The 25963-nt window shown below is 39.7% G+C and overlaps 1 protein-coding gene across 1 annotated transcript in view; it reads right to left on the bottom strand.

Annotated features, from left to right (window-relative positions):
- Nucleotides 1-6371: 6371 nt before the first annotated feature.
- The window catches only part of ZNRF2 (zinc and ring finger 2), an 82418-nt gene continuing 62826 nt past the window's right edge, over nucleotides 6372-25963 (bottom strand). Inside the window, 3 exon segments of the mRNA XM_084618124.1 lie at nucleotides 6372-7809; nucleotides 9373-9455; nucleotides 10252-10357. Of these exon segments, the coding sequence (XP_084474250.1) occupies nucleotides 9398-9455; nucleotides 10252-10357 (164 nt within the window). The 3' untranslated portion in view covers nucleotides 6372-7809; nucleotides 9373-9397.

Genomic DNA, 25963 nt, shown 5'->3' with positions numbered 1-25963 from the left:
GATTAAGTGCCAAGCCCAATGAAGCACAGCTCTACTAATTGAAGGCAGAGCTGATGTGTTCTAGTGATCCGTAGTCAGGCAGAGTATGAAACCAACAGATGCCACCAATTTAAATGCAACACATGAACTTCCTGTACCTGCTGGACTGGAATAATTTCCAGCAGAATTCCTGTTGCTAAGCAGACATGGTTATCCTGACTAATTATCAACTGCTTCCACAATAAAGCCCTCTTTTCATGTGTCCAGAATGGAGGGGGCGGGGTGGGGAGAGAAGAGCACAAGCACTAAGGACAACGAGGGAACTAAGGCTTAGCAAAAGCCAATCAGGAAAAAAAATCACAGTAGCAGAAAATTTGGGCACATTTCATTGTAATTATAGCCAACTCTCTGTTGGTGAAGACATGAGTGTGAATAATTCATGCATTAAACTCTATGGACTCCCCCAGAAATAATCTTAGCGGTCATAAACGGTCATATTTCACTGACTGGCTGGGCTTCAACAGCCTGGGTGCTGGTTTGGGAGTGGATCAGGATATAGGCTGTAGAGAAATGTCTACATAGAAATGGCCAAAACTGATCACCAGGAGAACAGCATGGGAGTCTCATGTCCTGCTGGCAGTTTGGGAGTGAATGGGGGAAAAAAAGGATTTTGTTCCCTCCTCAAACCTGCTATAGTTCCCCTGCAAAAGGCCCCTTTATTATGATTTTGCACGGAGTATGAGGAGTTGGCCATAAGCCACTGTCTATGCTAGTGAAATTTGGTGTGCCAATCACTTTTTGATCTCCCTAGCATGCTCGTATCACCCCACCACATGACCATGCACCTAAATGTTCCCAATGGTGCACATGCAACAGCGCCTCCATCCGTATAGCCAGCATGTGGTCAACGTTACTGCAGACGGGAAGTGCTGGTATGATAGCCCTAATGGCATTGTTAGTCTTTCCATCACTACCTCACAGAGCACAGCCCAGATAAGTCGCCTGCTCTTTTATCTGCCCTCTTCTAACAAGGGATTAAATTTGCAGAAGCCACTTACCTGTACAAATTGCTCTACCCTCACCAGAGAACTCATTTGTATGCTGTTTTGCCAGCATCTGCTTCTTCTGCAGCACTGTCTGGAGATCAGCTTCTTTAGCAGCAAACGTGTCTCCAGGGAAGCTTTCCCATTAGCATTCTGCCTGCTGGTCAGAGGTAGATGTGGAGCACTGACGATCATCTGGGGGAATAAGGAAACCACTCACAACTGAACTGTGGATATATCAATGAAGCATTAAATGTTAAGGGAAACAGATGAGTTGTAGCACAAAAGTTTGCATTAAATGACCATGTACTAACACATCATGCTTCACCCTCTGGTCTAGCTGAGACAAGAGATACATAAAGGAGGCTTTCGCCACTTTTACCACCCCCATCCTCCTCTCACCTCCATTATTCTGAGGCTGGACAGTGGGTCTTAGGGCTTCTCCAATTTGTATTAATCCCAAAGAGCAGTTACGCCATCCAGGGATTACCAGAGAATACAACACTCCAGTCATGTTCTTCCTCCAGCCCCACACACGACACTAGAAGCGGCATAGCGTCAGCTACCTCAGTTCTATGCGGCCAGGGGAACCTTCAGCTGGCAAGTTATGCTGGCTTTACATCCTCTTTGTAGTGCAGGATCCAAAGGGGCCATATCAGGAGCCAGAAGCTTGCACGATACGTCTGAATTCCTACCCGTAAGGCTATAGCCGCCTCAACGATGACTGCTTCTCCTGTATTTATGGGGGTTCCATAGTATTTAATAGAACATGGAGACAACAACTCTGCCCCATCTACAGCATTATTCTATCAATATTAAAGTCACCTGGAATCGTGACAGAAACTGTGGCTTCAAAAGATTTATTACATATATTTGTACATATTTTACATAAATGGAATGTTAAACATTTAACCTAAATCAATAAAAAAATATTTAATTCATGATTACATATTGACAGACCATCAAAAAATGTACCTCAACACAAGTCATCTTCCAATCATACTGCTCAATTACAAAATTTACAAACATGTTTTACATTGCAAATTACATTCTTACTTATGCTCAGGGTAATGAAGGAAGACTCCTTGTCCATTACCATTACAAATAATTGTAGCATTCATAAACTATTACAGAGTTCCATCTAGCACTTTGTGGACACTTAATTTTGTGGAAACAGGTATGTGAACCGGTGGCTACACTTCATCTTCTACCATCAGATTGCTACTTAATGGTAAGAAGAGAGTATGAGAGTTTCTCAGGCAAGTGGAAAGGTTCCAGGCTGAATCACCACTTGTTAAAATAGGTTGAAGTTTTTGAATTAAGACATTCATTAAAACATCCCATCAATAACTGAGCTGCCCCCAGCTCCTCAAGTGCAACAGTTTGGCAAAGTCAGCGAGATGAGTGTTATCTGCTATACAACGATCAACACTTCAGCTTTATTTTGACATGTATTTTAACAGAACCCCTTATATACACGGCCATACACCTGGATGTTCCCATTAATTATCATAACCCTTGGGAGCTTGTGACCACCTATATTTACCATTCAAATACTTTCCCATATAACAAAATAAGGGTTTAAAAAAAAAGAAAAAAGGAGAGCTTCTGAGGAAACAAGAACTATTTACTGGCGGGCGGACAGATTTACTGACATTTGAAACTCTGCCAGAGTCTACTCAATCTTATCATTGAAAACCTTTGTCAAAGCAGACCCCAGGGCAAAAGTCTCATACAAACATGTTAATTAGGAGCTGACACAAGGAGATGAGCAAGTAGCAAACAGATAGGCAGTAGGCACGGTAGCTACTGTACATTGGCAACTCTTTAGGGAAAGGATCATCGATGCCAGAGCCAGCAAAGGCATACAAGCCAATCAAGTCCAATCTCCTGAAAATGCAAATATGCTATAGTTATTTATCGGAGAAAATCTTCCATTAATTAGTAATGCCTCTCATTAAGTCAGTTTACAATTTATTCAGTCGGTGACTCCAACATACCCTTTAGGAAAGTAAGTTAGCCTGTAGTCTTTAGAACACTATACAGTGGCCTGAGAAATTTCTGGAACAAGGATTTCAAAACCTCAGTTTCAATTTCAGAAGCACAACCAAAAACCAGACAAATGTACACCTAAAGCACAGTCAGGGTCCTCCATTCCAACAGGGAAAACATCTTGAATGTCTGTCATGACAAAGCTAATTTTAGAAGTGAGCAATGCACTTCTCTATTCAACATGTGCAATAGAGCACAGTGCCAGTTCTTAAAGAATTCCTCAGTTCTTGAGAAATTTCATACCTCATAAAGAAAGCGTGGCCACTGTTTTGTTCAGAATCTCCTAACTCAGGCCATTTCAGATGGCAAAAACTTAACTGATGCAAGCTGCACCCACTGACAAAAGCACTTTAGAAGTGGTTGAAACAAGAGTTCTGACAACCGTTCCTCTTCCAATGAGATGATGTAATATATTTCTAACTGACATCAATGGGAGCTTTGTCCAAAGAAGAGGGGTAGAATAAATTCCTAAAAATCATATAGCATGTTGGGGTAGGAGGAGGAAGAAAAGAAGAAAGTTTTGAAGCTTATGCATAAAGTTTGAGGGACCGAAGCATGAACAGCAAAATTTTGCCCTGGTCAAATCAGAGCTGAGATTACCCATTGGCATGGATAAATTGGGAATCTTCATGTTAGCATTTCTGTATTTGGTCAGAAACCTCCCTCTCTACCACAGAATTAGCAAATACGAACAGCTACACTGAATCTAAGTGGAATCATTCTATTCCATGTGATAAAGCAGCTCAGATTCACAGAGACTTGGAAAGGAACTAAAAGCAACTGCATTTTAAAAAATATTGTTTGTCCCTGTTTCCTTAGAGATATCAAGGATATTATGTTTTAACTTTTTCCTCTGGAAGATTGAAGAGGGAACGTCTTAAGCCCTCAAATAAAAGAGTAGTCATGCTCAATCTTCCAGCAAGAAAGCTTTTCTCCCAAGTTTTTGTCAGGAGGAGTTAGATATTATAACCAAAATGAAGTTTCAAAAGTTTGGACGCAGAATTCTTTTTCCCCACAATTGCTTAGGTTTTAGTCTTTTGTGAGGTCATAATCTTACTAGCTCTCAAATCCTATAGCAAAAATGGAACTCAATCCAAGATACCAGTAATCTTTCAGGGGAGTTTGTTTTTTTAAATCATAAAGCCCCCTTTACATCATAAAGAAGCAAAAAAGATCACAAAGAATTCACTCTCACCATTGTGGGTTACCTTCAAATGCCCCATTTAGAAATACTGCAGTACACTTCCCCTTGCACACTAGAATTGGGAGACGCTCTAATTTATAATCTATTTAAACTCATTTTTCCCCAAAATAAAATACTGCAAATCTGAAGTAGGCTCACCATCTTTCCTTTTACATTCCACTCAAATCAATGTCTAGAGTACATGCACAGGGAAAACTAGCTCACTTTTTAAAACGTAAGTGATAACAGATGCATTAAAGATACAAAAGACAGGATAATCACAGTCCTGTAACTGTTAGCAGCATGGCTCTCTGATACCATATGGGATGATCATATAAAACCCAAATCATAACCACTCCCTATCACCTTTAAACAGAGCTTTTACTTGAGACATTTGTTATATAATGAGGTTTTGAAAAACTTCACATTTCATGTCTTTTCTTCTCTTTCCGGTAAGCAGTATGTATATGGCAAACCTGAGTATGGGAATTAGTTCACTCTTACATACTTGGGCAAGATATAGGTCAGATGAAAGAAAAACTGAAGCAATATAAATTGGTAATCTATATATTTACAAGCAGAAAATGTGGCACACCTAAATTTTATCATAACCTATTGGCTTCTAATGTGTGGGAAGTGTGGTCTTCCTCTACTCAAAGAGTGAACACTTTTTCCCCTATTGAAGCACAGTGGTCCAAGACCTTGGAGAGGGGATATTTTTAAAATGAGGGTAGGTTTAATTATGTAGTTATGTGTACACAAATTTTTTTCATAATATTGACAAAATAGTTTGAGATGAAAGCTTACATATATGAACTTCCACAAGGAGTTCTGAATACAAGCTTTTGTTTAATCTTTCCATATTGTTCCAAGCTTTGTCCATATTAAGGATCTAACCCTTCTTTCCTTGGCTCAGCCAAAACTTCCATTGACTTCAGAAGGTGTTTTGGATGAACCAGGAATATAGGATTAGGCCCCAGGACTGAAGCCATCCTAACAACCTCAAACAGACCAAAAAAATCCACTCTCTCCAATGGCCGGGGGGCAAACCTGCAAGCAACCACCATATATAAAAGTGACAGCTGCTGGCATGTTTCAACTACAGCATGGACGTTGGCCTTAAACTTCTGACAGTGATATAAATGCTGGGAAGTTTGTCCTTTCAACCGTTTACTTATTCATTTAAATCTAAAAGATTCAGGTTTTGAAAAAGCAGCAGATGAATTGAAAGAGTGAACTACTGAAATCACGCGTAAATGGTAAACAGATTCATGTTTAAATACTGATCGACTTAATCCCTAAACCAAAGACTACCTACAACCTTGAAGCACAGGACACCAAAACACGCCAAACTTTCATTGTAAATTACAGAGGAATTTCTGCTCCAGCAGTTGAGCCCATAGTTCGTTGTGGATGGAGGATGATGAGCACTAAAGTGTATTGTGCACTGACATTGTATGGCACGAAGCCAACAACAAATGTTAAGTCAATATAAACGCAAAAAAACTTACTTTCAGAAGATGTGATTCAAAATACCAGGAAAGTAAGCCTCTAGGTAACAAGGTCCCTAGTAAAATATTACAGCTGCTGTAACTTTTTCTCCTTAATACAAGGAAGCAAAACAATTCCCTGCAACAACAGAACCTATACTGGAAACTACTGTCATACATTTGTCAGGAGAGCTTGTTTGATGTGACTTCACAGTTTAAAACACGCCAGAGTCTGATCCTGCTCCCACTGAAGTCAAAGAGAGTATGATTGGGACCTATAACTATAGATTCAATTGAGAATGATTATGCAAGGAAAAAAGGCCCATGGAACTGTACTGTACTGTCAGTTGTCAGCATTAACCAGTTTTGATTGCGTCAGATTTGCAGCATAGCAAAAGGCATTTCACAGCATAAAGTTTAAGGGAAAAGGTTTTCTAGACTAAAGACATTTGACAAGCAAAATGGGGGATTCTTATAGTGTGCAGTGCACTAATTCTTCTGGGTTGCAGCAGTTGCTCCTTTACTTGCCCTTTTTAATATGAAACAGCAGCAACAGAGGAGAAAAATATAGACTTAAGAATACAATGCAAGCCAAACTGAACACACAAAACAATACTTAGACACTTAAGAAAAAGGTGTTGTGTAATTTATTTTTGCTGTTGAAACTTAACTAAAAATTGCAGTCACTAATAACTATTCATAATCTGTCCCTATAATGTGAAAATTCAGAAGCTGCTACATATCTGTCCTTGAAATAAAGTAATGTTTTCCTTCTCAGTCATGATATCTGTTCCATTTTGTTTTGTTTTTTAATTATGATGTTTTATAGGAACTAATATTTATCCACATTTTGTTTGCTGTTTCCCCCTATGGATATCCCATGTTTGATAAGCCCTGGTAAGACAAATATAGCAATATAGTAATAAATTAAACAAATGCAGGTGCATGTTAAAAATACTGCCAATGCTAATGTCCATATAAACAGATAAGTGATGTTAGGTGCAAATTACTATGGCTCTGCTATCAAGAAAATTTCAATTAAAAAAATTACGTATAAAAGTGTTTCAAAAGTTAATGCAAATCCCTCCCCCATGTAATATCATTACTCTAATGCCTAGGAAACTTCACCGTGCCCATTTTCGCAGTTATTCCCCTAAACCTAAAGAGGCAGCCTGGAGATGAAAGTAGTACAATAAAATAATTACCTGAAACATTTAAAAAAAATACCCGTTAAACAAATTACCTTAACTGGCAGCACTTAAAATTGGTAAATTCTCCCATTAAAAAAAATTGCATAGCTGCAAGATTATGCTTTGCTGCATTTTTTAACCACAAGCTGTAAAACAGAGAAATTTTAGTACACTTAAATAGCAATACAGCATACAGATTTCAACAATTCTATAGCTCAATCAATATAAATTAGTCACCTGCCTTGGTTTTACTCTTTGGACAGCATTCTGACAAAGGTTTAGTTAAAAAAAAAACTTTGAAATACAGTTTTCCTACGTGGAAGTAGTTTTCATTTCCTGTTCTTGAAGGTGAAGAATGTACCGAGGACTGGGTGTGAATTCAGTGAATAAGGTCACACTGCTAGACTGCTTGCCATTTACTCTTCTTCAGCCTAAGAGAAGATTAAAACACTTCCACTCAAAAATATGGTGATCCTCATGAAAACGTTTCAGATAATGTTGATTTAGAATGCATCAGTTTCCATTTGGGTAAGAAGAGAGACAACCATAATCTGCTTCGGCAGAGAACTTAAAAGTTAGACTGAAATTAGTCACTTTGGCCTTTCAAGTACAAATCATCAATAATATCTGTGGCGAGAAGATTGTTACAGGATGTGCAGCATTTTCAAAATCCTGCGTGTCCTTTATATGCGTGTTTGGTATGCTGACTCTACTGGCAAGCAATTGGACTCTGCAGTTTTTGTTCCACACGATTGTCTATGGTTGCCTTTTTCAGATACACAAGAACACAAGTCGGAAGCCAAGTATGTTCTCAAATTTGTGTTCAAAGACAGAATCTCAAATCCTCTGCATTTTCTGATCCATGTAAGAATCTGTGAGAAAACCAATAAAAATAACAAACATTACTTTCCCAGCTAGTTCAGTAAATTTTACACAGTAAGGCATTACTTGCTAAAACAAAGAAATCCAAGGAAAAATCTACTTTTCCCTACTTCATATTTTCTAGTGTATACTCCTATCTTCTACAATCTAAACACATTTGATTTAGCATCCTGAAACATCCTTAAGTATTTTCAAAGATAAACATCATTGCAAACAGCATCTTGTGCTTCTCCTGTAGTTCAATACACCAGGGACAATACGTGATGCTCTATGTACCGTACATATCCAAGTAAAAAATTAGTCCTAGTCTTGTGCTAAGGGGAAAACAGTTGTCCCTGCAATAATGTGTTCTTTGGCAAGTGTGACGGTGTATATAACCCTTGCTAATATGACTGCAGAGTGCAGGGCCTCCCCGAGGATTCAGGGGGCCTGGGGCAAAGCAATTTCGGGGGCGCCTTCCAGTGGCGTAGCCAGGTGGAGTGAACAGGGGAAACGGAAATAAAAAAAAGGTGCCAGACGCTTGTACTCACCCGGGTCTTCAGCAGCACTGAAGGACCCGCCGCTGAAATGCCGCTGAAGACCCAGAGCGCCGCTGTGAGAGTAAAAATTAAAAAGGCGCCAAAAAATTAAAAAGGCGCCACTTGTGCTCAGTGGGAGAGCAGCCGCTACACTACTGGCCCCTTCCCTGTCTCAGACCTCAGACTTCAGACATTCTCGTGGGGGGCCCCTGTGGGGCCCAGGGCAAATTGCCCACTTGCCTCCCCCTTCTGGGCGGCTTTGGCAACGTGAGCTGCAACACATACTTGTGAAGTAAAATAGAAAGCAGAACACTGAAACAGTGCTTCAAAAAAACACTGTATTGTTTGGGGGCAAAGAGTTCACATTCCATGATTGCCATAGTGTTTAATATAAATCCTAACGTGTTTTGTAATGGTTGGAGCTGGTAGTTTAGTGTAAGTAAGATACCTGGAAGAATAAAAATGCCCCTTTTGTCCTTTGACTCTAACTGGTTTCTAATTTAAACCATTAATGCACACTACTAAAGCAGGAAAGCTTTGTATCTGTGTGAATGGGGATGGGGCAGGCTGGGTTGTAACATTTTACATGCATTGCAGAAAAAACAATGAATGATCAAATGTGTGTTAAAAGTAAAAAGCAGGATCTCACTGAAAACTATGTAACATCCCAAATGAAAAAGCATATTTCAGTCCAGAAAGAATGGTCATTCACTAAACTATCAAAAATTCTGGGGATTTGGTATTTTAAAGTAGGTTTAGGTTACACAACAAAATAATCTTAAAGATAATTAAAATTTAAATGGCACTGCTGCTTGTCACTTTGCAGTAGTTAAACTGCAATATATCATTCCAGACTACTGGATGTGAGGGTGCAGAAACCATTTATGAATTCTAGTAATTTAAATAGATAGTAAACATACTGGAACGACAATGAATTTACCAATTATTTTAGGTCAAACTTAGATCTGAGTGCATATTTAACGTACTTAGTTCTTATTACTGAAAAGATCAATGAAATATGTAAAAAGAAGTTACCTACAAAAGAGGAATCTTGTCAGTCTCAATCTGCAGGGTGTTCAGGACAAGATCTATTTACTTCAAACCACTCATCTATGCAGCTGTTGGAACATAAAAGAATAAGTGGAAGGTAAGTATATTAATTACAATTACCAACAATTGTTATGTGTACTAAATAATTTTATCATAGTTAAAATGAAGTGACTAGAAACATTTGAGAGCGGTGGAGGGAGGGAGAGAGAGAGAATGTGTTTTAAGACCTAAGCTACTTTAGCTAGAATGCGTGGAACAGTACTTGTCAACATTCACTAATCATTTTTAACATCCCAAAATCCCAATAAAGAATATGGTGCTATGTGTTAAACATTAGAGAAATCAATGTATACATTGTTGTAACTGTTTATTTCAGAAGTTTTAACAAATTTACAAATTACTTTTTGTACTTTTCATTTCTTAAGAGGGACACCATCACCCTAATCACACTGCTGCCTGCAATGTTTGCCCATTGTTACAAACACCATCTAAAATGAATATAACAACGATCAGAGAAAAAATATATATTTTTCAATTTTAGTCTGTGCAGTCAACAGAATGTGTGTGCAAGTATAGTGATTTTTACTGTTTCCCCTGTATAGAAAATTTCCCCCTTTTGTTTCTGGGAGTTTTTCAAACAGCAACAAGAGAAAAACATAAAAGAAAAATTTGACTATAAGAGCAAATATATTTGGGTAGGGGAGGATAACTCAAGATGCAGTACCTCAAAGTACTTTTAGTTAAGTTTTGTTTTAAATTGACGAGATGTTAATTGTCCCTTTAAAAAACCCTTATAAAAATTACCCAACTGATGTTGGCATATGGCATTTTATCTGGGAAGAATACAGCACGAAGAATACTTGCCCTTTATGATATATGCATAGACAAGGCAGTCGTGCTATAGTATCCCCCTGCTGCAGCTCTTCCAGGCATATTGCACACTCCCCAGCATCTTTACTCAGTACATCCTCTGTAGAAACAGGGCAGTTTTAAATGGTTAAAAAAAATCACTTAAGACAAAACTTTCATAGCATTAACACAATTATACAAAAAAAAATTTTTAAGGTTCCCTTTCAGTACAATATGTGAAATTAAGCATGTTTATAATGTCTGTTGATGTAAGAGATATGTTATCAGGAGTCTTAAGAGATCAAATTAAACTATGGCTGTGATCTAGTCTCTGACTAAACGCAGTTCTACAACAAAGGAAAGAACTGTAGGACTCTTCCTCCTGCCCAAGTGCACATATTCTGTGTTAATTACACACGTGAGCTAGAGCAGCAGTTCTCAATTTTTTTTTTTTTTACTGGTGAGCCCTTTCACATAGCAAGCTTCTGAGCGTGACCCCCCATATAAATCAAAAACACTTTTTAATATATTTACCACCATTTTAAATGCTGGAAGCAAAGCGGTGTTTGGGGTGGAAGCTGACAACTCGTGACCTCCCTGAGGGGTCCTGACCCCAGTTTGAGAACCCCTGAGCTAGAGGCTAAGGCTGAGCCTGGACAAGTGGCTTTTCTGAAAAGAACGCTGCAGACTGACACCTTCTACATCCTCCACCCTCAAAATAATTAACAAGGTAGAGACCCCATTGGCATCCTCCCTCTAAGTATCCAGTCCCTCCTCCTGCTTCCTCCCATTCATCCCTCCACTGTATGCCTGGCACCTTCCCCACCAGCTCTCCTGTGAGTACCTGGTTCTCCTGTTGCCTCCCACCTACCCCAACTATCAGTCTGTTTCCCATCCCCACTTGCTTCCCTCCAATTTCTATCATCCGGCCCTTCGAGAGGAACCAGAGTTCTCCAGCACTGCAAACTGCTGTATGGTATGGCTCACAGACACTAAATTCTGCAAGGTATCCTGATTTTGTGGAATCAATACTACGTCCCATAGTTAATGGGGAGATTAGGCAGTTGCAAGAAATGCACAGAAAACACTTTTAAAATGGAAGTTTTCATGAAAAATATTAGAGTGATATAGTAAAAGCTGTATTTTCTGGATACTTTTTTTTAGCAGCAGTGGATGATGCAGAATTCAGCATCGGTACAACACAGATCAAGAGGCCTGACTACCCGAATTTAGGCCCATTGTACTGTAGAGTACAAGACATAGCCTAACGTGGACTTACACAGTGCAAGGACCATAACCAAAAGGCACATTCAGGGTGTCACAGCAGAAGAGCTGGCAATCCATGGCAGAGCTGAATGATACACTCCTAAAAAGGGTACATGTGTGCTGAATGCTCCTTTTGACTAACTGTTTAGGGTACTGGTTTTCAAAGTGCAGGGCACAAGGTTATCACAGGACCAGGCAACAGCAGGGAGAGGGTATGGGGGACAGCCCTTCCCCAGCAGTAGCCTGCTGCCCTCCCCACTTCTCCCCAAGCTGGGAACTCAAACTCTGCATGCTTGTCCCAGCCCAGCCATTCGTACAGCCACAGCCATGTGTATTTTACGTACTTCAGAGCCTGCAGAAGCAAGATACTCTGTGCTCGGGGGGGAGGAGAAAGAGAAGAGGGTGTGGGAGTGGAAGGAGAGGAAGAGATGAGAAGCCCCAGTCTGCGCCACGCTGCCATGAGCTCCTCTAGGGATGGAGCCAGCGAGGTTCTGCTGCACTCCTGGCATAAGCCACCTACTTCCCTTAGTAAATCACTTTCTACCCCGGTCCCCGGATGGGTGGGGAAGGGCCTGTTATGCAACTCCCAAGGAGAAGAAGGAGGGGTTAGCAAAAACGTTTGGGAACCTCTGATTTAGGGCATTCAGCACATCACTCCAAAATCATGAGATTTTTAAAAAATGTAGGATTTCATGATTCTCAAAAGAGAGAACACTCAAATCTTTAAATTGTTCTCATAGGTCTTTCTATAGTGCTCATCATCATACTAGCTACATGCTGCTGAAAATGACAAGCATGTAAGCCTAATCAATGAAGCAGAAGATCAAATATAGAAACCAGGATGTAGATCTGCTGTGTATCTGCACAAAACCACAGCAAGTCTGACTTCCTGCTTCTTAGGTTTCTTAAGAGCTGAACTGCTTAATTTCAAAGTCTTTTGACTCTGACATAGTAGTTGGTTATTGTGAGAATATTATTATTTCAGAGTATTATAGTTTCATATGGAAAATAGCCAGCATGAGTACACAAACCAATTCTAAAGAAACAACATATTCTAGTAATGAAGAAAAGGAAAAACGCAGCATATATTTGCACTGTTTGTAGGTGGTCTAAAAAACAAAAAGGGGGGGGGGAGGGTATTCCAGTTGGTTTCTGTTGCTCTTTAACAGAGAAGTGGAACTTTTCATGAACATTAGGGGCATTTACTATTCTCAAGTGATAAAAAGATGGAAACAGTGCCATATTATCTTGCAGAATCTCACATTTACTGCTGAAACTTCCATCAAAGACATTAAGAATTTGCCCAGAAGAGGGTGCTAGGGGTACACATTTTTCACTTGACCTCTTGAATTAACAGACATTTTGATAACTGGAAGAGGCGGCGGCGGGGGGGGGGGGGGGGGGGGGGGGGGGGGGGGGCGACGACGACGACGACGGACGGACGACAAAGACTATTACATTGGTCTGTTTCACAGGGGGATTCTAAGCTTTTTCCAATGGTTTACTCCTCTCACTGCTTCTCTCCCCCTCTACTCCTCTCTTTACAGGTACTGCTGCAACATGGCTCTCTTGGTCCTCTGAACATGTCTATTCTACCTCCTCATTATGGCCATATAAACAAATGCTGTTAAAAAGAATTCACATACATATATACCACACACACTCAACGGGAACATTTTTGTCACAGAACAACTTGGCTCTAATCAGAGGTTTCACTATATTCAGAGTTGCAACTGGCACACAGAACCACGGACTAGGTTCTTCTCCCCCAGTACACTCAAGCATGGTGTCACTTTAGTAAGTCCCAAAACTGACTGCAGGAGTCCTGCAGGCTTTTGTGTAAAGTACTTTTAAAACAAACATTTACATAACTGAAGACAGTCTTACAAGACACAAGGCCAAATACCTGCCCGTTTAAAAAAAAAAGTCACTTAAGATGCTTAAAAGGCTCCTAAGATACAAAAAATGTATATGAACTGCTGTACGCTCAATTCTTTACATTATACGCCTGGGTTATTGTATACTGCACAAACTTGTATTCCATAGTCTTGATACCAGTTTTCTGTATCTTTGCAATGCTCTGGGGTAATACAAAGGCAGACACATCTGGTTCTACAAAAAGTGTTCTTTTTCTACCTGGTACCCAAAGATACTATTAGACTTTGTAACAGGTTATGAAGTTTCCAATGTTTGTATGCTCCCCCTTCCAAATATATTGTGAGCAAGTCAAACTTCTTGCATTCCCTCACCCTCCCACCCACCCACCCATGTGTCCAAGGAAAACACCTGTCTAAATCTTTAAGATGTCTAACTGAAAATATCCAACTATTATAAATGCACAACTTGGCACAACATATTAATAGATTCCAAGCCAACATAAATTGCTCTCATATTTGATAACATTTACAGAATGACAACAGCGAAACTGGCTGTAGTCGGGGACCCAAGAGACTTCATATCTAACTTATATAAAAGCGATGAAATGTAGTCAAATTAGCAGAACTGGATAAACCATAAAGATTGAAAAAAAATCTCATGCCTTGATCTAGTCAGAATTCCCAGCTGTCCCCATTATACACAACCACCCAGGGTACCAGCCATAGATCACACCAGATGGAAGTCAGTTTAAGGTACATTTAACACTGATTTTTAAATGCATGTGTCATGGAAACTAGTGGCTAAAATAATATTTTGCTGATCCACTGCAGTGTGCAGCAGCCAGTTACATTTCTCATGTTTCTCTGGTAGTGTTTCTCTTCCAGAAACCAATAAAATACATTTATAAGGTACTGTCATTCCCAAATTGGCAGTCTTAAAAGTATCTAGAGAATAAATATAGGGGTCTCTCATTTTCTCAGTTGCACCTGTGCAACTTCAATATGAATTGCATACATGCAGGTGTTGGGCTGATTAGGTGCAATTTTGGCACTGGCAAGTCACTTCACTTCTTTTCCTTAGTTTCATTGTCTGTACAATTTGAGCTTCATCTTTTCTGTCAAGCTCCAGTTGGAAGGTGATTGACATGATGGAGGTCTCAGAGTAACAGCTTTGTTAGTCTGTATTCGCAAAAAGAAAAGGAGTACTTGTGGCACCTTAGAGACAACCAATTTATTTGAGCATAAGCTTTCGTGAGCTACAGCTCACTTCATCGGATGCATACTGTACAGTCTAAATTGGTTAGTCTCTAAGGTGCCACGGGTACTCCTTTTCTTTTTATGATGGAGGTCCTCATTCTTGAAGGAAGAATCTTCATTTTCTTGGCTACTATCACATATAGAAGGGAGGGTTTCTACTCTCTCAATCTCTTTTTTGGGGTCCTCCTCCCCTATGAACAATGTCAGTGCCTACAACTGAAATATTCTTTTTCTCTTAAGTGCCTGTTAGTAATCCTGTTTATTTAAATATCACTATAGCAAGTCTCATTTTTAGGATCTTGTAACCTGACCATAAAAAATTGTTCCCCATTGAAATGTGACACAATGTCAGACAGAGTGAACATTTAAAATAATAATGAAGACCATACTTCTGTATATCCTTGCTCATGTGAGTAATCAGTGGTTCACAGTCATGCTGGAAGGGCATAACGAGTGGGGTCCCGCACGGATCAGTTCTGGGTCCAGTTCTGTTCAATATCTTCATCAGTGATTTAGATAATGGCATAGAGAGCACACTTATAAAGTTTGTGGATGATACCAAGCTGGGAGGGGTTGCAAGTGCTTTGGAGGATAGGATTAAAATTCAAAATGATCTGGACAAACTGGAGAAATGGTCTGAAGTAAATAGGATGAAATTCAATAAGGACAAATGCAAAGTACTCTACTTAGGAAGGAACAGTCAGTGGCACACATACAAAATGGGAAATGACTGCCTAGGAAGGAGTACCGCGGAAAGGGATCTGGGAGTCATAGTGGATCACAAGCTAAATATGAGTCAACAGTATAACACTGTTGGGAGGAAAAAAAGCGAACATCATTCTGGGATGTATTATCAGGAGTATTGTAAGCAAGACACGAGAAGTAATTCTTCCGTTCTACTCTGCGCTGATTAGGCCTCAACTGGATTATTGTGTCCAGTTCTGGGCACCACATTTCAGCAAAGATGTGGACAAATTGGAAAAAGTCCAGAGAAAAACAACAAAAATTATTAAAGATCTAGAAAACATGACCTATGAGGGAAGATTGAAAAAACTGGGTTTGTTTAGTCTGGAGAAGAGAAGACTGAGAGGGGACATAACAATTTTCAAGGATATAAAAGGTTGTTACAAGGAGGAGGAAGGAGAAAAATTGTTCTTAACCTCTGAGGATAGGACAAGAAGCTTAAATTGCAGCGAGGGCGGTTTAGGTTTGACATTAGGAAAAACTTCCTAACTGTCAGAGTGGTTAAGCACTGGAATAAAGTGCCCACGGAGGTTGTGAAATCTCCATCATTGGGGATTTTTAAGAGCAGGTTGGACAAACACCTATCGGGGATGGTCTAGATAATATTTAATCCTGCCACAAGTGCAGGGGACTGGACTAGATGACCTCTCAAGGTCCCTTCCAGTTCTATAATTCTGTGATTCTAAGTGCTGCTGCTTTTAGTTTCCCAAGCCACCCCAGAGTAAGTGTGTTTGAGTTAATTTTAATACTGGCAACAGGGTTCTAAGTAGTGCAGTGAAACTGAGTAGAATCTTTTTAGTAATTCTGCTGCTTAGGGAAGTGATGAGCAGCAGCGGAGGCACTGTTATTGTTATTATATTCAGAAAGACAGCACTGCACAGCTATTCATATTTGAAAGTTACCTGCTCAGGGCTATAAAGTGACTCTTTTCTTAAATGAAAGCTTGTATTCTGTAGAAATTGGTGCTTTACCCCTTTATTCACCCACCTTGATCAGGAAAAGTTTCTTTCTACTGGCAAATAGGTGAACATGTTTTTCATGTTCACTCAAAATGTATGCGATTGTGCCATCATGTTGTCTAGATTACAAATGCCAAGAGTGGAATATAACAGTCAGTCAAAGTGGAGTGGATATTTACCAGCTATGATCTGATTTCTCTTGTAGATCATCCAGCATTCAATTAAAAAGTTGTAGGATTTTTTCATCTGAATCTCTTTTGTACGTTGTCTTTCTGAGTAATATTCTGGAATAGCAGTATGTTATACTTTTTCCTTCACATAAAACTTAATGGTTCCCAAAAGTAGTACTGTACATTTCCTGTAAGCAGTACTGCAAGTTGTTTTTAGTTAGCACTGTGATGCACTTCATTCTCTGGAAGATTGCCGTAGAACTATTAACTACTTTTTCCCTCACAACAGTGAGTCTAGCTCAAGTGTGCAGAAGCCAGTGAGAAAGAAAAAATGTAGCTGTAAAATAGAATTGCACTTCCAATCCTGCCCAATACATCTAGGACAAGGAGTAATGGTCTCAAGTTGCAGTGGGGGAGGTTTAGGTTGGATATTAGGAAAAACTTTTTCACTAGGAGGGTGGTGAAACACTGGAATGCGTTGCCTAGGGAGGTGGTGGAATCTCCTTCCTTAGAAGTTTTTAAGGTCAGGCTTGACAAAGCCCTGGCTGGGATGATTTAATTGGGGATGGCTCCTGCTTTTGAGCAGGGGGTTGGACTAGATGACCTACTGAGGTCCCTTCCAACCCTGATATTCTATGATTCTAGTGAAATGATTAAACAATTCCACACTAACAAAGAAAGGGAAAATAATTGAAAGTCTTTTAAAAGGTTTTAAATCATAACATATGCTGATGTTACTACATTACAGGTATTATAAAAATGGAGGATAGGGGAAGAGGGAGAAGAGTGGAGACATATTTTTCATAATGAGGAAGTGAAGGGGGTGAGGCAAACTCATCCTCCCTTTCAGCTGTTAGAGACACTACTAGCCAGAGTCTGATATAAAAGATGGAGCATCCAAGCAGGGTTTAGTGTTCTTACCATGATTTGCCCAAGTCCCCATCCTTATATTTATCTACCTCTGGCCAACAGGATTAGTATTTCAACTAGTAGGTATATGGTAGATTTTTCTAAAATCTTATCGTGGGATTCATGGAGTACAGTTTACACACCATCCCCGCATTTAGACCAAAATATTTAGTACTGGATGAAAGTACAACCATCACAGCAAGATTTCACACACTGTATCAATTTAAAAAAATACCACCACAGCTTTTTTGAAACTCCCCAGATACAATAATTAATTATATATACACAATTATATATATATTAAATTAAAATAGTTAGCAGAGATTGAAATATTTATACTCCACCACCTATTAGCCCAAGGATTAAAGCTTACTCACAAGGGTGAAAAAATACCTGATGACAGCCCCTTCAAAGGCCCCGCCTACCCAAATTCAAACAAACAAAACAGCTGTGTATTCTGCTTTTAATTAGAACATTGACAGTCAAGTTATTAAATCAAATCAAGTGTAATTTGCTATCAAGGCTGACCAAATAGTACAGAAGAACATTAGAATAATATATTGTTCTAGAAATACAATTGAAATTTGTCAAAATAATCTATCTATTCACTGAATAGTATTGACCACCACAAATAAGTATTGCCAAATCAACATATTTGTGAAAATTCATTGAATATATTTATTAAATACTAATTTATCAGTCTATTTTATTACATCTTTCTGGCTTGTTATTTTCTGCCCTTCCCAGCTTCACTCTATTTTCTCCTCTCCCTTTCCTACAGAAGATCATGATGTATCTTTACTGAAATCTTATCCAAGCAGCAACAAAACAAAGATCTGATTATTTGCTGCTCATAGGGTTCTCCAAGTATCAGTAGCAAAAAATGAGATGACCAGTCAGTTGTCACTCCAAAGCAGAGTGACTCTGCTGCTGCTCATAGATTGCCAACAATGTTGCCTGACTGCAGTCTTAGGAAGGCAGCGCTAAAACAGTTACATTTGGTTCACATGTGGAAAGTTTTCTTCAAAACTAGGAGGCTGAGCAGCATTTTTTTTAAAAATGAAAACTTACATTCTGCAAAAGTTACTGGCTCTTAATCAGGACACTGATGGCTAATCACAGGCAAGTGGAATTTTCAAGCCTGTGTATTATCAATTGCTTCTGCTAAAATTCCCTATAAAATAATTGCATTTATTGAAACCACAAGGACTTCTATATTAATGCTACATTTGTAAATCTAGAAATTCAGAGTTAAGGTTGCTTGCAAAATCTTAACTTTATCCCCATCCTGTATCCTTTAACAACCTATCACTAACATCCCAGTGGTACCAAAACATATTCACATTGTGCCTTTTCAGACATTGCCATAATGCAGCACATAACATACATCACCTGTCCTTGCTATTTTAGCCCAAACTCTAATGAACAAGCTGCAGTTGGAGCCACCTACGAAGGTACAAAATTCATCATTCTGTAATGAACCTGCTACAACAGTTTGACATTTACCAGATGCCAAATACGTGTCCCTCCCTCTCCTCTATCTACTCCCGTTTAGTAGAGATATCATTTTTATATCCCACCATCTAAGTATTGTTCCCTAAAACTATCACTAACACATCACAATTTTCTACGTAGAGTACAAACACTGTATCTATTTTCCCTCTCCATGTTGTTCCGACACCAGACATCAACATATAAGCAGATATCCACTGTGACTTACATATACTGTACAAACACTGGTTACCGTACTCAGTTCTGCAACCTCATTCTCAAAAATAAACATATAATCTTACCAATACTACATACAGAACAAAGGTAGAAAAATTTGAAAAAGTATTTGAAATAGCACAGAGGCTAATCTACAACACACGTATAATGCATACGTCTTCTTCTCGTCGACTCTCCACAAAGTCCTGTTGCTAGTCTGAGAACTGAAGCACAGCAAGCTTGCCTACTACTTTTCCACTTTCAGAAATTTACCAGATGACTGAGGCATCTCTGCACAAGCCTGGAATGGGGTTTCATGTAGTGTCGATACACTCAGGCTACACTATATATGGTGGGAGTGAACGTTGCAATCTGGGGATTACTTCAGTTTCTTAGTCTAATTCATGGTTATCAACAGAAAGCTAAAATCAAAAGGCACAAAGTCGCTCCCTGAAAAACCTTTTTCCTGGAATCAGTGATTAGGCAGACAGCAGAACGGAGGAAACTAAGGTGGAGATGCTGGTGCCAGAAATCTTTGCATATGGATTCTATAACTTTTGCGTGACTGCCAGGAGACAGAACTAGGCTGAGAGTCCGCACTAGTGGCAGCCATGGTGCTAGAATTAGGTTTTGCAAGTACAGTTTAGATTGAAGCAAGAATCAGAAAAATTAGGGCAGTGAAGCAAAGTCACTGCAAAACATTTCCTCAAGATTATTTCTCCTGCTCAAGGCAAACAACTCTGCAAACTACTCCTATTCCAAACCTAATCACATTGGGTATATAAACGTAATTCAAAGTACATGCTTCAGGTAAAGGCCAAAACACCCTCCAACCTCAAATTAAAATGTAAAAAATGCTGGATTTATACTGGCCTGCTTTACATTAACTCAACCTACTGTAGTCCTCTCTACACTAATGGTGAATAGCTCAGGCAATTCTGGCAGAGACAGTGACCCAGTGGTTTCCCCTACATTATAAAGTCACAGAGACAAAACATTCTAGTTCTTTGATTTCAAAAGTAATTTTCAAAGTTTCTATCACCAATCTAGCAATGACCTAGATAACCAGTGTCACTATAAACAGATGTGAAGCAAACACTCTGTAAATCAAACCATAGACTTAAAATACGTTCACAAAGTATTTGAACAATTTTGAGCAAAATTCATAATTCAAATACTGTTTGCGGACAAATAGCTAAATAAATATTCACTCAACTATTCAAAACTCAGAAGGGCGTATATGATTAAATGTGAATTTTGAAGAAAACTATCTCCTCTAATCCAAGACTAGGATATGAAATTTCAGGCCAATTTTTGTTAACTTAATAAAGGTATCAGGGGAACGCAGGGTTAAAATGAGTCTTTGAATGGAAACTGTCCTACAGCCTTAACTATGAAGTTTTAATGAGTTTCCATAATGTTAATATCATTCAATTGTAACATTTCCCATTACTATGAATGTAGCAGGGCAGTATTTCATACTTCAGTTTTGTACTAGTACTGTAGGTTGAATTCCTTAGCAGAACAAAATATAGCCAAGTAAGACTGAAAATTATACAAAACTTTAGAAAGAGAAAGAATTCCATTACATACTGGCAATACATTAACCTAATACTGTCACTATATAATCACCAAGTAGACACAGTTTTAAAACTATTGCAGGATCATTGGATCTAATTGCAAATAATACATAAAGCTGGTAAATATCTCCTATGTAAAGACTGAGGATAATCCCAGATTTATATATATGAGAGGACTTCGCTCTCACTACTACATATAGTCTTAATCAATTTATTTTGGGACAGTGGTTAAAAAAAAAATTTATTTTACCACGAAAATCTCCTGCAAAAAAAAAAGTATGGATTCTGCATTGAAGACTCAGTAGTAAAAGAACAGCAAGATATTCAAATAATTGAAAGTACAACAGATTTTGAAGTGATGCTGTCATCTGAGGAGAAAAAAGTATCTAACTCTAGTTTAGACAAAGCCCTTAAATATTCTACATGTTAAGGAAATTCTCTGACAGCAAAAAGCATTGCTGATTATTTTGTAGGGTTTTAGAAGAAAAAATTCTAAATATGAGCAAAAACTCTTCTAGTGAGGATACTGCAGTGCCAGTATAACTGTTTGTGGTGTTACATGAAAGGAAGATTACTAACCTAGAGTTATTCTTCAATCTAAGTAAAAATTAAAAACCTAGAATCTACTTTTTAAATCTAGTTTTAAAATACTTATACCTCAAAATCCAGACTCATGGTCAGTGTTCCTAGAACTAGGAGACTGAGTGAAGGGAAAGCTATTTTGATAGATACAGTCTCCACAGATTGATTCCACAAAATAAGTCACTTCCCTTCTAACAAAATGCTAAAATATCCAATGTTTTAGGAATATCAAATTTAAACACTGCAGAATGACCTGAAAGACAAGGAGCAATGAGTGTCTGCCCTGTAGCAAAATTCCCAGCAGTCACAAGACTGCAGCAGTTGCAGACACTGATTTAGGACATCCTCTGAATGACCTCTCAAAACTAAAGACTGATTAAGTGTAGGACGTGATGGGTAGTTCCTATCCAGGTGGATCACATGATGCAGAGTGTAATGAGTTTGCATTTGCTACTGGGCATTTATACAGCATTTCAGGTTTCTGCAGCTCACTACCCAGCACTTTCATCATATAAAAGCAGTGCAATGGATGCACACGTATAAAAAGGAATGTAGCAGAATATAAATATTTTCTCTAACCTGCTTTGAATGACTTTTTTCTGAAACAGTTAAAAAAATATTCTGGACTACCTCACAGGTATATCCTTAGTTTTGAAGGGCATTCAGATACTACAATGGTGAAAATATTTACCTTTAGCACTTCCTTTTATGGTCAGTACCAAAACAAGATAAAAAGAAATTAAGTATGACGAGTAAGCTTAGAAACAGTGTATGAAGGGAAGAAGTAAAAGTCACGGGAATTTTAGTTACTTAATATATGGATGACTTTTCCTCTAAGACTTTCAGCAATACATATCAGATTTTATTGGTTCTATATGCTCTCTCAAAAACCTAGATTGATTTGTCCCTTGCTGTGTGCAGATCACTACTGTGGGATGGGTTTAAAGGGAAATACAGCTCGTTGAAAAGAAGCCAGTGTTCAGCCCTCAGCATTCCATGTGAATCACAAAAGACAAAAAAGGGTCAAGGATAAAACATTTCTTATGCAGAATTCTTTTTGGACAAGTTCTTTTGTACCAATATGGAAACTGGAAGGCCTTTCTTACCAACAGATAGACACAGTACAAATTCTAAAGACTTAGAACCTAAGAATGGCCATGCTGGGTCAGTCCAATAATCCATCTAACCCAGTATCCAGTCTTCTGACAGCAGCCAGCACCAGATGCCTTAGAGGAAATCCACAGAACAGAGCAATTTTGAGCGCTCCATCTAGTCATCCAGTCCCAGCTTCTGGCAGTTGGAGATATAGGGATATCCGGAGCATGGGGTTGTGGCTTTGACCATCTTGGCTGATAGAATAATGCCTCTGTTAACCTAGCTACCATCGCTTGGGAAGGTTGAATTCCTACCGCAACAGAAAAACCCTTCCATCAATGTAGTATGCATCCACATGATGGGCTTCCATAGTTATGCCATACGCATGTCACTATAGCACCCATAGTGCAGGCATGGTCTTATACCATCTAAGGCAGAGGTTCTCAAACTGTGGTCCGCGGACCACCAGTGGTCCACAAGCTCCATTCAGGTGGTCTGCAGACAGTTCCCTGTAAGGTGTGCGCCTAGGCAGCCGCACACAAGACAATGAAGGAGCATTCACCTAATTAGTGGAGCTGGGCAGGCATGGCTCCACTAATTTAGGTGCCTGGACCCTGGAGAAGATGCACACGTGTCACGGAGTCCCCAGGCGATGCTCTGGAACTGCTCCCTATGAAGCCAGTCAGGACTCTGGTGAAGTCTCCTCTCTGTGAGCAGACTGTCTTCAGGGCAAAAAGCTCACACAGCTTCTACCTTCCTAGGTCTGACCTCTGAGCATTCAGCATCCTCTGCCCCTCCGTGCGCTTCCCACAGCGAGTCCGCCCAGGCGGGGTCCTGGGGAAGCCAGATGGTCCTGCACCCCAACTTCGCAGTCAGACGTGACTCTCAGCCAGACAGTAAAATGGAGGTTTATTAGAGGACAGGAACACAGTCTACAAACAGAGAACAGGACCCCGCAGCCGGGTCCATTTTGTGGGGCAGTGAGCCAGACAACCACGTCTGCACTTCACTCCACGTCCCCAGACGGCCAGCCACAAAATTGACTCATCCTCCACCCCCTCTTCCTCTCAGCTTTGTCCCTTTCCTGGGCCAGGAGGTCACCTGATTCCTTTGTTCTCCAACCCTGTAGCTATCACCTTGCGGGGGGAAGGGCCCAGGCCATCAGTTGCCAGGAGACAGAGTGTTGGCCATTTATGTACACTGGCCTTTTGCTCTACAATAATTACACCCCCTTATCCCACTACCTAGAGACTTAAGAAATGCAAAGGGGAAACTGAGGCACCCCTACAGTATTCAGAGGAAACATTAAGAACAGTCCCACTTCGTGACAACATGTAAGGTGAGGTGGTGGCCTCGGGGGTAATAGGAAGCAGGTGGGAGGGGGCAGTGGGGTGAGAAGAAGGGGTGGGGGAAATTTGGGACATGCAGGGCTGCGGCGGCCAGAGAAAGAGGTGACTTTCCCCAGCTCCCGGGCTGCGGCTGCCGTGGAGAGATGGCAGAAATCCCAGCCTCAGCTCTGTGGCTGCTGTGGCGAGGGAGAGACCCCCCTCCTTCCCATCCCAGCTTGGGGCCTGCCCTGGCAGGGGAGACCCCTGTCCTTCCCAGCTCCAGCTCAGGGGCTGCTGCTGCAGCGGGGAAGAGAGGGCACATCCATCGCATCTGAAAGGTAAGACTACTGATATTAAAATCAGAGTTGTGTGCTTTTATTTGTAGAACAAAAAACCCGTTAATTTTTTTAAATATAGCACTTAAATATAGCCAAAGCGATTTACAATAGTTAGCTAAAGGTACAAACAACATTTGGAAAGATCATGAAGTGGTCCATCAAGACCCTCAGCAATTTTCAAGTGGTCCGCAAAAAAAAAAATTTGAGAACCACTGATCTAAGGGCTACGTCCATTAACAGCTATTAACCAAGATGGTCAGGGAAAGCAACCCCACGCTGCGGTTGTCTCTAAACGTCCAACTACCAGAAGCTGAGACTGGATGACAAGGGATGGATCACTCAAAATTGCCCTATTCTGTTCATTCCCTCTGGACACAGTCAAACAGGATTCTGGGCTAGAGGGACCATTTGGCTAATCTAGCATGGCCATTTTTATGTCTAAGTTATGCTGCGAGCCCCTTCAGCCTGCAGAACATCCCAGGATTTGGAGAGCACAAACAGGGCTTAAAGCCACCTTAATCCCCACTTTCTCCAGTTAGAGTTCTGTGCTGTGCCTTTTGGGAAGAAGAGACAGACTCTCACCCAAACAATTTAGGCAATATTTTTGATTGATCTCTGAGAATAAGTCTCTTGAAGAAACAGCTTGACAGCCAACCTGGAGACACACCAGGATCATGACTTTCTGCATGCCGCTTCACTTCTATCCCTTCTTAAGGAACTGGTACACACAACTTGCAAATATTATAGATTAAAGAAACTCCTCCACTGCATTTGAATTATGTAAATGATCATTTCTATTTTAAAGGACATATTCCAATGTACTGACTGTATGTCTAGCATCCAGTAACATTTATTTTGAGACTGACCAAAACTGACCCTCTCTTGCTCGCCTTCAGAAATGCAGAATCAGTGGAGGGCTGTTGGGGTATTTTTTTTTTTTTTTTTTATTGTTAGTGGTGGTGAATTAAGCAATGACCTTTGTCCAAACAGCTGCTTAACTCACTTAATTAAGCTTACACCTGAATGACAGTATGCATCCCATTGGCAGTCAATCAGGAGAGCCTCAGAGACTGGATCAACATCTCCAGCAATACATACGTTCTCAACAGCTTATTAAAACACTTTGACAGAAAGATTTTGCAAACAACCGTAAGGCAGTAAGCCCATCTTTTCTTGAAAAGTGGGTTTTGAAAATCCCAAGCATTTGGATAAAAGAAAAGCAGTAGCGTTATTTAGTACTTTAACGTTGCTTAGAGTCATTTACACCAGCCCCAACTCCGTCCTTGCTAGTCAACACAGCATTCAGAGTGTGTATATTAATGAAAATAAATAATTAAACTGATCAAGATGCTGCTTACTTTTAATTCATATAGCAGGTTTATTACTTACACAGTTTCAACTCAGGATTCTGGGCCAGTAACCCTCTTACATACAGGCCTGAATATAATCAAAAGTCAGTTCTACTGCTCTCTCTCCATGGAAGGAACTATATCATGTGTCTGGAACAGTACAGAATAGGAAGAAAAATGAGGATGTATATTTGTACAGTTTTCCCCTTCCACTCTGCTTTCTTTTATTGTTAATTAAGATCAGTTGCACTGCTGTGGCTCAAATCACTTTGAATGCTGCTTTACTATATTGGAATATTGAGCCATGTGTATGCTCTGTTTGGCTCAAACACCACTACAACTGATTGTAATAAGATAATATTGACCTTTATTTTCCTGGTTTTTCCATCAAATGTTTTGTTACTTTAATCTTCTACCTTAATTTTCGAGATCATTGAATATAAAAGCAGTAGCCACATACGATCTTATGATTTAGAAAAAACCTGAATTGATTTTAAATATAAATCCAAAAGCCATAGACAATGCTATATATAGTTTAACTGTTGAAATGTCTCTTTGGATGACAG

Source organism: Lepidochelys olivacea, assembly GCF_965140295.1.
Source record: "Lepidochelys olivacea isolate rLepOli2 genome assembly, chromosome: 2".
NCBI lineage: Eukaryota > Metazoa > Chordata > Testudines > Cheloniidae > Lepidochelys > Lepidochelys olivacea.
Note: the sequence above shows the minus strand (reverse complement) of the source record. Positions and strands in the feature narration are given on the sequence as shown.